Below are 14,031 nucleotides of genomic sequence, written 5' to 3'. Positions count from 1 at the left end.
GTCCTTTTTTCTCTTCTTCCCTTTTCTCAATTTCTTCTCCATTTCCCATATACTCCCTACTTTTTTTTAGAGCCTAATAGTGTATTATTCATAATTTATCCAGCCTGTTTGTGTGTGCATGTTTTAAAGTTTCTTTATTTTTGAAAGAGAGCATGAGCATGAGGTGGGGGGGGGGGGGGTGGTGTGCAGAGAGAGAGCATAAGAGAGAATCCTAAGCAGGCTCCATACTGTCAGTGTAGAGCCTGACGTGAGGCTCAATCTCATGATGTGAGGTCATAACCTGAGCTGAAATCAAGAGTTGGACACTTAATTGCCTGAACCACCCGGGCATCGCCTGTTTGTGTGTTTTTAATCTCTCCCTCCTCTCTCTTTCTTTATTTTTTTTATTTCTTACCCTGTTTTCCCCCACCATGTAAATTTTGTGAATTGGTGATCAGAAATATTTTGTAAAGAATTTTTATTTGCTGACTGGTTCATTACAAATAGATACAGAGAAAAACAAAGCAAAAAAAAAAAGCCCAACAAGGAAATTAGCCTAATTTTGATCCAGTATGTTTTATTAGTGAGTGTGTAATTTCCAGGTTTTCCTCACATGCTGTATGAGAAGGAAATTAAGAGAAGTCGTCTTGGCTCCTAAATAAGCTTGTAAAATCTTGAGTTGATTCATGTTTGCTTTTGTTTTGATTTTTTTGTTTTGCTTTGTTATTGTTCTCTCATTTTCTTCTTTCCCCTGGAACATTAGTTACGTTCGAAACATTAATTTCAGGAAATGGAGAGCTAATTATAGTAGCCTGTTTTATTTTGATCTCATAGTTCTTTGTTACTCTAAACTATTGTGTGGGAAAAATAGAATACTTTTCCTGTTTTTCTCAGTTGTGTATGTTTTTATTTTGAAAGTTTGTAAAATGTGTTTATTATTTGATGGAGCTTGTTCTTACAGGCAGATAATAAATTACTAGTGTTCTATTCCTAATTTTCTTATAGATGTATTACATTGGAGGCTGAATAACATAGAGATTAAGAGCATGGGCACTAGATCCAGGCTGTGTAGGATTTAAATCCCTGTCTCTGCTTTCTACTAGCTGAATTACTTAAACTCTCTATGCCTGTTTCCTCGTCTGTAAAATAGGGATAATAATAGTACTCATTTCATAGTGTTGTTGTGAGGATTATAGGAATTAATTTCTGTAAAGCACTTAAAAGAGAGTCTAGCATATAGGAAACATTCAGTTTTTATTAGCCATTTTGTTTTTCTAGTTCTGTGAAAAGTCACACAGGTATTGTTACAGATAGGAGTTGAATCTGGGTTTTCTGATTCCAGTCTAGAGGAAGCAATGTTTTGCCTGTCAGTAGGTTATGCAGTCTTTTCTAATATAAAAATTTCCAAGCTAATAAACGAATATAATCAAATTAAAATCACTTATTTTAATCAGTAGTAAAACACATCTGAATACATATGTGCTGAGTACTGTGTTAGGTTTTGGGAATGCTAAGATAGACACAATTTCTATTCTAAAGAAGCTATAGACTAGTCCTGGAAAGAAGACAAGAAAACACTTAAAACATGTGATTTCCATAAGGTAGAAATGTAGAGAATCCAAGGGAATAGAGAGGGCATCCACCCCTTCTTTTGTGAGAGTAGAGCAAAGGGGTAACAGTCTTAGAAAATTCCATAGATGAGAGGTCACTAAAGAATTATGACTATTCACAGGGTAAGCTAATACATGAAAGAGAGTTTAAAACGCTATATGTTGTTACTATGTAATTTTATTCTGAAATCTTCTATTGCTCCTTAAAGCATTTCAAGAAATTTACTGATATTTACCTTTAATTTGAGTTTATTAACGATTGACTTTTTTCTAGTTGCCTTTTTTGTATTTATTTTTCATTATAAAATAAACATGTGCTTTTTGCAAGCAAAATTGAATAATGGGAAGCATATACTTAAGGTAAAAGTTCTGTATTCCCCTTTTTCTTCAACCTTCTCAATCTCCCAGAAAATAAACGAAACAACAAAATGTGTAATATGTATACATCTGCATAGATATATTCCTTTGAATAATAAATTCAGTCACTTTAGTTTGTTTTCAAGACATTTTAAAACATACTTCAAGGCTAGTTTTTCAATTTTATTTTTATCAAAACATTCTAAGCTGTAGCTAAAATGAATTATTTTTATGCATCCTATCATGCTTCATAGTTTCCTCACTTTTTTGTCTTTGCTTATGCCTAGAATGCCCTTCTCATTAAACCTCACCAGTTCATGTTCAAAGTTTTTCCTGTCTTTAAAAGTCTTTTCATATAATCTATTAAGCTTTTCTTCTTTCCCTACCTTCACCCCTCTTTTAGCTTTGAAAGTAATTTTGTGTTTCTAAATTGCCATTGCATTTTGTCACTTCACTTTCAATATGTAACACTTTGTACTGTGCATACAGTTATATGTTTGGCTTTGTGTGCCCTGGACTATATGGAAGATCCCTTAAGAGCAATATTATCTGTATTTGAGCTTTGTAATACTTAAGTGCCTATTTATAAAGCCTGTTGTTAGGTACCTATTTGCTGAATAAATGTGTTTTTATAAAATATATAATTACTCCTAGAAATACTGATTTTAAACTGTCTTGGGGATAAGTTGGGAGAGGCATAGCTATGAATTGAAACTAAAACTTCTTTTTTTGGTTTAGCTAAATATCCAAAATAAATTTTGAATAAATCTTTCTGAGACTTTTTGTTTTTTTGTTTTTTTGGGTTTTTTTTTGGAAACAAAGGTTATGGTAACCTGATTTGACCTGTTTTTAAAATTAAAACTAAAATCTTTGAAGACTAAAGTTGTGAGAACAAGAATATAAATCGATGAATATCTCAAATATTTTAATATGATAGAATTTTAGGAGCAGTTCTTTGACTTTTTTGAAGGGAATTTGCCACTGTGACTATTTAACTGAATGTGATTTAACATATATATGTAATCACTAAAAACTGGTTTCCTTTCCTTTTCAGAGAATGCAGAGTCTATCGATCTTAAACAGTTTTTTGACCAACATTTTTCACATATATATTATGTGTTCTTTGAGAATTTTGTGACTATTGAAGCTAGTCTGAAACAGAAAGGTAAGATGTTAAAATTGGTCCTGGCTTATGTTGATGTTTCAAATAATTATCTTAAATATTCACTTAAAAATAGACTCTTGGACATTGGAATTTTAGTGTTTTTTCACTTCTTTTTGTAAAACATCTTTTAGACACCCTTTCACACTTTGGGATAGTAGTACTATCTTCATTCCTTTGAAAAGGCTTAGAAGATTTGCTTTTCCCTGGTCGGATTGATTTACCTGTTTCCTTACCTTCTTTGCTTTGCTCTTAGGTGCATATGTAAATTAAGCAGTCATTCTCATACTTTCATTTTCAGAATTCTAAGTTCTCCACAATATATTATTTGTTTTAAGATATAAATATGTAGAATCTAAATTTAATTGTTGAAAAGGAGTAGAGAGAGATGCTATAGTATTGTTTAAACATCGAACAGAATATGCTTTAAATATTTTATTAAAGAATCACTGAGAAAATAATGCTTGAAATATTTTAAGCTTTTTAAGTGGTGGTAATAGGACAAAATGATAATGTTTAACACATTTTTCTGTAAAAATATTTTAGGTCACAAATCTCAAAGGGAGGAATTGGATGCTATACTTTTTATTTTTGAGGTAAGTATCTGCCCATCAACTATTTCCTCCCCCCCCCCCCCCCCCCCGCCCCAAATAATTCCTGGAACTTACAAAGGAATATATTGAAACTATAAAGCATGTAACAGAAGACTGAATTTGCCACACTTTCTAAAAACTGAATTATGTTTTTTTGACCTAAAAATATACCTGACTTAATTCTTAATTATTTTTTGAGATACATGTATTTTTTTTTAGGTAGAAATAGAATTATGTTTTTATGCATTTGACACCACAAACTTGGTAATACTATAAGATAATTGTTTTATAAATTATTTTTCTGTGTAACTTTGGATTGGGTTGGGGCAAGCCTTTATTGTTAAAAATAGAAGGAATTAGTAATATTTGATACTTTGCTAAAATTTATATTTTATTTTTGGCATCCTGATAAAAATTAGGGTTCCCTCACTTTTATTTATTTATTATTTTTTTAAATGTTTATTTTTGAGAGAGAGAAAGAGAGACAGAGCATTAGCGGGGAAGGGACAGAGAGAGAGGGAGACACAGAATCGGAAGCAGGCTCCAGGCTCCAAGCTGTCAGCACAGAGCCTGACCCAGGACTCGAACCCACAAACTGTAGATCATGACCTGAGCTGAAGTTGGACGCCTAACCAACCGAGCCACCTGGGTGCCCCTATGGTCCCCTCACTTTTAAAATAACTCCTTGCCTCTTCATTCTGTCTTTCAAGTCAAGCAGTGATAGGAGTATTCTGATCTTTATTGAAAATTCAGATATCTGGAGAAAGCCATGATTCAATCTTGTGACTTCAAGGACAGTAAAGAATTGGGAAATCAGTATCTAAAATTTGAGCTACTTTGTCTGTTGGTAATAAAAGATAATTCACTGTTTTGTATTTTGGGTGCTTGATATAGTTTAGAAGAATTTGAACAATCTGATATTTCTTAGCTGTTGATTTAGTTATTGATTTAGTCACAGCTAAAAAAAAAAAGTTTTAAAGTTTTTTTTTTTTTTTTTTTTTTTTTTTTTGTTTGTTTGTTTTTTTAAGAGTTCCAGATGGGAGTAATTGGTGTTGGTACCTATTTTGCAGTTAATTTTCAGTAATCAGCATTTAGGAATTTGCTTATGTTTATCTCCCCAGGTGTTTGCATGGACTATTTACAAGGGGAATATTAAAACATAGATATTTTGAGAAAATAAAAGCATCAGCAGAAATCATTTAGATTATGTTCTCTAATCAATATGGAATTAAATGAGGAAATCAATAACAAGGAAATTTTGTAAATTCATAAATATGTGGAAATTAGTGAACACACCCCCAAATAATCAATGGCTCATAGTCATGACATACCAAAACTTAGGGAATATAGCTAATCAAGCATTCAGAGGGAAATTTATAGTTATATAACTTAATATGATAGAAGGAAGAATGATGTCACATCAGTTACCTAAGTTTCCACTAAGAAACTGAAAAAAGAAGATCAAATTAAAACCCAAAGAAAGCATATAAAGAACATAGTTAAAATTATAGTAAAATAGGGGTGCCTGGGTGGCTCAGTCGGTTAAGCATCCAACTTCGGCTTGAGTCATGATTTTGCAGTTTGTGAGTTCAAGCCCTGCCTCGGGCTCTGTGCTGATAGCCTGGAGCCTGCTTTGGATTCTGTGTCTCCCTCTCTTGCTGCCCCTCCCTTACTCATGCTCTTGTCTCACTCTCAAAAATAAATAAACATTAAAAAAAAAAAGATTATAGCAAAAATAAATGGAAGAAAGTTTTAAAAACTGGAGAATACCAATAGACCTAAAAGTCAGAACATTGAAAGGTCAGGAAAACTAATAATATTTAGCCATACTGACTAAAAAGAGTGAAGAATTAAATTATTAAATTCAGGAATTAAAAAGGAATACTACCCACCTTATAGAAATTGTAAGGATTATAAGAGAGTACTGTGACCAACTGAATGCCAACAAATGTGATACATTTAAATGGGCAAGTTCCAGTAAAGATAAAAGCAGTGAATTGATTCAGAAAGAAATAGAAAACTGGAAAGACTTACAAGTGAAAAAATGAATTCATATGTAAATAAATTCCCACCAAGAAAAGCCCAGACCCAGATGACTTTACTAGTGAATTTAAACCAGACATTTAAAGAAGTATATGAGTTCTTCACAGATTCTTTAATTAATAAAAAAGAGGTGATATTTCATAATTCATTCTGTGAGGCCAGTGTTATGCAACCAAAACCAGACAAAAACATTACAAAGAAAGAAAATTATAATAATATAAATTTATTATATTTTATTATTAAAATATAATAAAATATTTTCATGAGTATTGGCACAAAAAATCCTCAAAAAAAGGTAAATGAAATCAAAACACATATAAAAAAGGATTATACAACATGACCAAATGGGGTTTATCTAAGTATTACAAAGTTTAACATCTGAAAATAAACCAACTAACATACAGTAATAATAGAATAAAAGACAAAAAAATACGTCATATCAATACATACAGAAAAAGCATTTGGCAGACTCCCAGTACTTTTTCATCATAAAACACTTAACAAAATGGGAATAAAAGGAAACTTTGTCCACTTGATATAGGACACCTACAAAAATACACAGCTAAGACCATACCTTATGCTAGGTACGGAGTACCTCTTTCTTAACATTAGTAACACAGAGGGGTATCTACTCTTGCCATTTCTATTGAATATTGTACTTGGTTCTAGCCACGGCAATTAGGCAAGAGAAGGAAATAAAAGGCATCGGGATTGGGATGCCTGGGTGGCTCCCTTGGTTAAATGTCCAACTCTTGATTTTGGCTCTGGTCACAATCTCATCATTCCTAAGATTGAGCCTAGTGTCGGGCTCTGTGCTGACAGCATGGAGCCTGCTTGGGATTCTCTCTCTCTCTTTTTCTCTGCCCCTCCCCCATGCATGCACTCTTTCTGTCAAAATAAACAAACAAACAAACAAACATTTTAAAAAAGCATGAAGGTTTTTTATGCGCCTGGGTGGCTTGGTCGGTTAAGCATCCGACTTCGGTTCAGGTCATGATCTCACGGGCCGTGAGTTCGAGCCCCATGTCGGGCTCTGTGCTGACAGCTCAGAGCCTGGAGCCTGTTTCAGATTCTGTGTCTCCCTCTCTCTCTGCCCCTCCCCTGTTCATGCTCTGTCTCTCTCTGTCTCAAAAATAAATAAACGTTTAAAAAAAAAAAAAAGTATCAGCAGAGAAAGCAAGTTAATAATTTCTGGAAAATGTTCCTTCAGACATTCATGATTGCCCCTGTTCAGGAAACTGAGATGGATTGATTAGTTGATAGAAGATCTTTTAGGGCATTCCTTCTATTAAAAAATAATGTTTATTTTCCTGTACGTAAATATATACTGATCGGGGCGCCTGGGTGGCGCAGTCGGTTAAGAGTCCGACTTCAGCCAGGTCACGATCTCGCGGTCCGTGAGTTCGAGCCCCGCGTCAGGCTCTGGGCTGATGGCTCGGAGCCTGGAGCCTGTTTCCGATTCTGTGTCTCCCTCTCTCTCTGCCCCTCCCCCATTCATGCTCTGTCTCTCTCTGTCCCAAAAATAAATAAAAAACATTGAAAAAAAAAAAATTTAAAATATATACTGATCAATGGTTTGTCTTTAATGAATGGCTAAATTTTCTTAGAATATAAAGATGTTAGATATAGGGTTTCCATCTTTTGGAAAAAATATTTAACCTGTGTGTTTATGTTTTGCTCCTTGTAATGGGAATAATAATACCTGACCTCTACCTTTGGAGACTAATAATGATTTTTAAAAATTAAGAATTATAAATTAACTGATTTCCTCTTTTTGGAATGAAAAGCACCATTATGTCGTGTTAAAAATATGATCTGGGATTCATAATCTGTTTTCTTCTGTTAAAACTACACATGGTTTCTTTCTTTCTTTCTTTCATCTTTATATTAACCGCATAAAAATAAGACATGTTGGGGTGCCTGGGTGGCTCAGTTGGTTAAGCATCTGACTTTGGCTGAGGTCATGATCTCAGGGTTCGTGAGTTTGAGCCCTGTGTTGGGCTCTGTGCTGACAACTCAGAGCCTGGAACCTGCTTTAGATTCTGTGTCTGCCTCTCTCTCTGCCCCCATTCACGGTCTGTCTCTCAAAAATGAATAAACGTTAAAAAAGATTCAAAAAAATAATAAAGACATGTTTATTTACATTTTATAAGGGGTCAAATCTAAAGTATAATAGGGGTACCTGGATGGCTCAGTTGGTTAAGCATTCGATTTCGGCTCAGGTTATGATGTTTGAGCCCTGCGTCGGGCTCTGTGTTGACAGCTTAGAGCCTGGAGCTTGCTTCAGATTCTGTGTCTCCCTCTCTCTCTGTCCCTCCCCCACTCATGTTCTCTCTCTCAAAAATAAATATTAAAAAAATTTTTTTTAATATAAAGTATAATGGTCATAATTTAGGAATCCTTTTGAGTAGTTTATAAACTTTCTCAACTTAAATTTCATTTCTTTCCATACCAAAATCAATAGAATTATGTAATTGTTGGCCAGAGAAATATGAGGAGGGCAAAGGCAAAGAAGTTTGTGTATCTCATGCGGGACCAGCATTTATCTGTGAAGAACTTTATAATTTCTCATGATCCTCTTGTATGAGATGGACTAAAGAAGATCATATTAAATGGAAGATAGAAGTGTAAAACATGCATACTGTATTTTGGGCAGAATAGTACAAAAGTACACATTTTAGAATTAGGCATATTAAGGTTGAAATTAGTTCCACTTTCTTTTTGATTTTTTACTTTTTAAAATTTATCTATTAAAATTTTTTTTTTAACATTTATTTTTGAGAGAGAGACAGAGCACAAACTGAGGAGGGGCAGAGAGAAAGGGAAACAGAATCTGAAGCAGGCTGTGGGCTCTGAGCTGTCAGCATAGAGCCCAACGTGGGGCTTCAACTCACGAACCGTGAGGTCGTGACCTGAGCCGAAGTCCAGTGTTTAACCAACTGAGCCATGCAGGCACCCCTGGAATTAATTCCACTTTCTAACTTAAACACATTACTTAGCCCATCTTCTCATTTTTCAAATGAGATTAATAAACTTTTTTTAGGATGGTTGTGAGGTTTGATGAGATATCATTATATAAAATGTCTACTGTTTGGCCACTATGAACATTTGGTTAGTGGAATTTCTAAATAATAATAATAGTAGTAAGAGCAGCAATAACAACAGACACACATGCAAAACTCATTCAGCAAGCGGATGAGTACTGAGAGCTTAGTTTAGCAGCATAGTAAGGCAAGCTGTTGAAGTAGAATAATTCACACAGAAGAAATTTGTGAAGGGAATTAAAGGTAAAATTTTGAATTATATGTAAAAAGTGTTTATTCCCAGTTGATAGAAGCCTGTGTTGGCTTAAATGTAGGGATCCTGTATTTTTAAGTATTGTTATTATACCTATAGCCATCATAACATATACTACTTTTGGGTTCACATGAATCAACGCAGTACAAATACTTTATACAGTATAAATACTGATTTGATTTTTATGAAATCCAAATATTTCTCCTACTTTTATAAAAATAGGAAGAACTACACAGAGATAAAATGTCACTAATATTAATATCTGAAAGAATTTAAAACTTATCAGTAATAGCCATAATAGAGAAATTCTAAGAATAGTAAATGATCATTTTGAAAAATGTTTGAGTTAGTATTTAATCAATAAGGAGAAATATATTTACTTTCCACGTCATTGTAAAGATAAATTTCATTAATGTCTTGTTCCAAGTCTTAGCATAGCTTGTTGGGTTTTTTTGGTGTTTTCAAATATTGATGACCAGTGCTGAAATAGTGCAAGTACTGTCAGATCAGTTCAAATACTGTTTTGTGTTTGTGATGCTATCTTTTACATAAGAAACTCTTAAAAGCTTATTATAAGCTCTTTGTTTAATTTTTCACATTGCACAGAATGTGGACTCATTACTTGCTTTTCATTCTTTTCTTTGTTTTATTCATACTGATTTTTAGAAAATTTTACAACTTCTTCCAGAAAGAATTCATCAGCGATGGCAGTTTCATAGTATTGGTAAGTAATTTAAATATGTACTTGACATTTGACATAAATGATAATGCTCTTTAATGGGCTGGTCATTATTTCAAATGAATTTATGGTTTATTTTTTAGTAAAAACAATATAAAGAATACTGGACTTTACTTACTGGGAGTATAAGATAAAAATATAGATGAAAGATTACCAATCAAAAGGCATATTAAATTTCTTTGTTCCTTTACTTTAGCAATGGTGATAAAACTATAAAACCAAAAAAATAAAAGTGGGCTCAGCCTCAAAATAAACATCTCAGAATCAGAAACGGAAGAGAAATGTAAAGTGCCAAATAGACTCTGTGTGTGTGTGTGTGTGTGTGTGTGTGTGTGTGTGTGTGTGTGCGTGCGCGCGCGCGCGCACATACACACACGCACAGCACATCTTCTTTATCCATTCATGAATCAGTGGACATTTTGGCTCCTTCCACAATTTGGCTATTGTGCTATTGGCTATTGGCTATAGCGCTGCTACCTACCACTATTATAGTGCTGCTATAAACATCGGGTACATGTGCTCCTTTGATTCAGCATTTTTGTATCCTTTGGATAAATACCTAGTAGTGCAATTGCTGGGTTGTAGGTAGCTCTATTTTAATTTTTTGAGGAACCTCCATACTGTTCTCCAGAGTGGCTGCACCAGTTTACATTCCCACCAACAATGCAAAAGGGGAACCCTTTGTCCACATCCTGACCAAGTATTGTAATATTTGTGTAATTTGTAGTCTCTTACTGACCAGTCTAGCTAGGCATTTGTCATCAGTGTTGACCATTTCAAAGAACTAACTCTGGTATTGTTTGATTTTCTCTGTTCTTTTTCTGCTTTCTATTTCATTGGTTTTCATTTTAGCTTTTTAGTTTTTTTAACTGTTTTGCTTGCTTTGGGTTTAATTTGTCTATTTGTATTTTCTTATGATGGAAGTCTAGGATATTAATTTGATATCTTTTTTCTTTTTTGATACAGATATTTAAGGCAATAAATTTCCCTCTAAGCTTTGTTTTAGCTTATCCTGTAAGTTTTAATGTTGTGCTTGTGTTTTCATTTAGTTGAAAAAAAAAAAAATATATATATATATGTATATTTAGAGAGAGCATGCGAACAGGGGAGTGAGTAGGGCAGAAGGAGAGAGTAAGAAAATCTTAAGCAGGCTCCACACTCAGCACAGAACCCAATGCAGTTCCCACAACCCTGGGATCTTGACCGGAGCTGATATCAAGAGTTGGACACTCAACCAACTGAGCCACCCCAGGTGCCTCAGAAGTTTTTAAAAACATTTTTTTTTTAATGTTTATTTTTGAGAGAGACAGACAGACTGGGTGGGAGACAGGCAGAGAGAGAGGGAGGCATAGAATCTGAAGTAGGCTGCAGGCTCTGACCTGTCAGCACAGAGCCTGATGCAAGGCTTGAACTCAGGAACCGTGAGATCATGACCAGAGCTAAAGTCAGATACTTAACCGACTGAGCCACCCAGGTGCCCCAGAAATACTTTTTAATGTCCCTCTTGGTTTCTTTGACCTGTAGTTAAAGAGTGGTTTTTTGTTTTGTTTTGTTTTTTAATTTTCAAGTATTTGATGTTACCACAGATTTCTTTTTGTTGTGATTTCTAACTTAATTCGTTTTTGGTCAGAAAATACACTTTATGTGATTTTAGTCTTTTTAAGGTTTTGAGACATTTCGTGGCTCAGAATATAGTCTCTCTTAGATGATGTTCTGGTGTGCTTGAGAATGTGTATTCTGTAGTCATTTAAAAGATTAGTGTATGGCAATGATATGATTTTTAAAGAACAAGGAAGTTCTTGAATAAATGGAATCTTATGCAGTATCTATGAATGATAGGCTTGATAGTATAAAAAGAAAAATTCTCATTCAGAATTCCTGTAGGGACTTTTTACTATAGCGTAACAGATTTCTCCTAAATTTATATGGGAAATCACAGGCAAAGGAAGATGGTGTTGTTGTATATTTCCATACCCAATACTATAATAATTAAGATAGCGTCACCGTGTAGGGATGTACAAGTGGATAATGGAAAATAACATGGAAACCAGCTGAAGACCTAGCCTTATACATAGAAATTTGAATTATGATTGAGATAGCATTTCATTTCATTGTAAACCCTAAAAGAGTTAGTACCACAACTGGCTCTCCATTTGAGTAAAAAAATCTGTTATTGCCATACAGAAATAAGTTTATGATGGATTTCAGGTCTTAACTGTTAAAAGTAACACTTTAAAACTTTTTAAAGTGACTGTTGGTTTATCTTTATTACTTTAAGGTAGGGAAGTATTAAGAAAAGCATTGGTGAATTGACTATATTGAAATTTAAAACCTTTCTACATCAGAAGATACTTTCTCTCCCAATCAAAAAAAACATGGCTGAATTGTTTGGAAGTATATATTTCCAATTCAAAGAAGTGACATAGAATTAGTAGGCAGTATGTATAAGGAACTCTCATAGTAAACAAAATAACATAATTGAAAAATGAACAAATGGTATCATAAGCAATTTGCAGGAACTTGAATGATGAAAAGATGCTTGGTGTCACTAAGAAACATCAAATGAAAACATTATGAAGATATGTTTTAGAGCTTCCACCAGTATTTTGTGTTGCCAAGAATGTGTTACCATAGCATTCTCATACACTACTAGAAGTACTGCTAACTTTTTCAACTACTTTAGAGAGAAATTTCTATTATTGAGTGAAGTTGCAAGTGAGTAATTTCATTCCTGGTAATATATCCTGGGGAAATTCACATGTCTACAGGAAGTCATGAACAAGAACCTTTATTATAGTATTCCTGAGAATTGCAAAAAATTTGAAAACAAACCAAATGTCCTAACATAAGTAAGATTATTGGAACATAATGGAATAGTAAATATATAGCAGTTAAAGTGAATTAATTAGAGCTATATAGATTAGTGTAGATGAATTTCAGAAGCTAATGTTGGATGTGAAAAATAACTTATAGGAAGGCTTATTTTGTATGATATATATAAATGTATGTTTTTTCAAAAACTATTAAACTTCAAACTTAACCAGATTTGATTAGTTTTCACTTACATTCTTTTTCTGTTCCATAATCCAATCCATGATGCCACACTGCATTTAGCATATATAGATTTTGTTTTTTTTAGGGGAGTTGATTAAAGACTGGGATTTACATAGTATTGCTTTAAGAAAATGAATTTGCTTGAACATAAGAGAATTGCAGATAAAACAGTTAAAAAAATTTTTTTTTAGTTTATTTTTGAGAGAGAGAGAGAGACAGAGTGCAAGCAGGGGAGGAGCAGAAAGAGAGGGAGACACAGAATCCAAAGCAGGCTCTAGACTCTGAGCTGTCAGCACAGAGCCTGCTGAGGGGCTTGAGCCTATGAACTGGGAAATCATGACCTGAGCTGAAGTCAGAGGCTTAACTGACTGAGCCACCCAGGTGCCCCCAGTAAAAGTTTTATTTGAAATATTAAAGCTTATTTTTGTATGACAACTGAAACTTAACCAAATAAAATCTAGGCTTCATCTTTGTGTCTGTGTGTTTTGTATATGTATAATCTCGAGGTTATTAGAAAGAATAAAAAATACAGTATTGGAAAAAATAGCTGTGGAAAAAATTCTTGGTATAAGTTTTAAACATATAAACCAACTCTAAATATTTTATTGATTTATAAATAAATACTCATAATATGAAAATATTTTTGGAAATAATTAATACCAAAATCTGGATAAAGACTGGGACAGTTTTTTTCTGGGGAAGGAAGGAAGGAGAATGATTTGAAATGGTTTCAAAGGAGGCTTCAATGATACTTGTTAGATAAAACCTCATAGATCATGTAAATAAATGAAAATTCGAAATTATAAGAAACACAGGACTGTGTTAGATATGTTCAGACCAAATGGTTGGTCTCTGGATGGTTATTAATGTAATTTTAGTATTTTATTATAGAATTGAAATATTGTATAAATTAAAAGAAACAAAGATGGATTTGAATATTCTGAAAAAGAAAATTAGCACAATGAAAATGTTTGTTAGGGAATATTAGAGTTACAGAAGTTTATGTGGTTAAATGAAAATTTTCTGCAGTGGTTTTTATTTGTATTAGTGATGGAGAAAGTACTTAATTATATTCTTAGTGTTAAATAAGAGATGTACAGAGATTGTTGTATTAAATGCAGTTTTGTGTTTAGGGTTTGTTTTGATAGAATAAATCATGTCTAATTGCAATAGATGATGTGTTGTAAAGGTGACTTT

The 14,031-nt window shown here is 33.4% G+C and overlaps 1 protein-coding gene across 6 annotated transcripts in view; it reads left to right on the top strand.

The window, feature by feature from the left end:
• The window catches only part of RALGAPA1 (Ral GTPase activating protein catalytic subunit alpha 1), a 263,713-nt gene that overhangs the window by 43,243 nt on the left and 206,439 nt on the right, over nt 1-14,031 (top strand). For all 6 annotated transcript variants that reach the window (XM_060619520.3, XM_060619522.3, XM_060619525.3 and 3 more), the window contains exons 2-4: nt 3,001-3,111; nt 3,655-3,704; nt 9,708-9,765. In XM_060619520.3, coding sequence (XP_060475503.2) covers nt 3,001-3,111; nt 3,655-3,704; nt 9,708-9,765 — 219 coding nt within the window. The remainder of the gene's footprint in view (nt 1-3,000; nt 3,112-3,654; nt 3,705-9,707; nt 9,766-14,031) is intronic.

Source organism: Panthera onca, chromosome B3 (genome assembly GCF_046562875.1).
Source record: "Panthera onca isolate mPanOnc1 chromosome B3, mPanOnc1 haplotype 2, whole genome shotgun sequence".
Classification (NCBI taxonomy): Eukaryota; Metazoa; Chordata; class Mammalia; order Carnivora; family Felidae; genus Panthera; species Panthera onca.
Note: the sequence above shows the minus strand (reverse complement) of the source record. Positions and strands in the feature narration are given on the sequence as shown.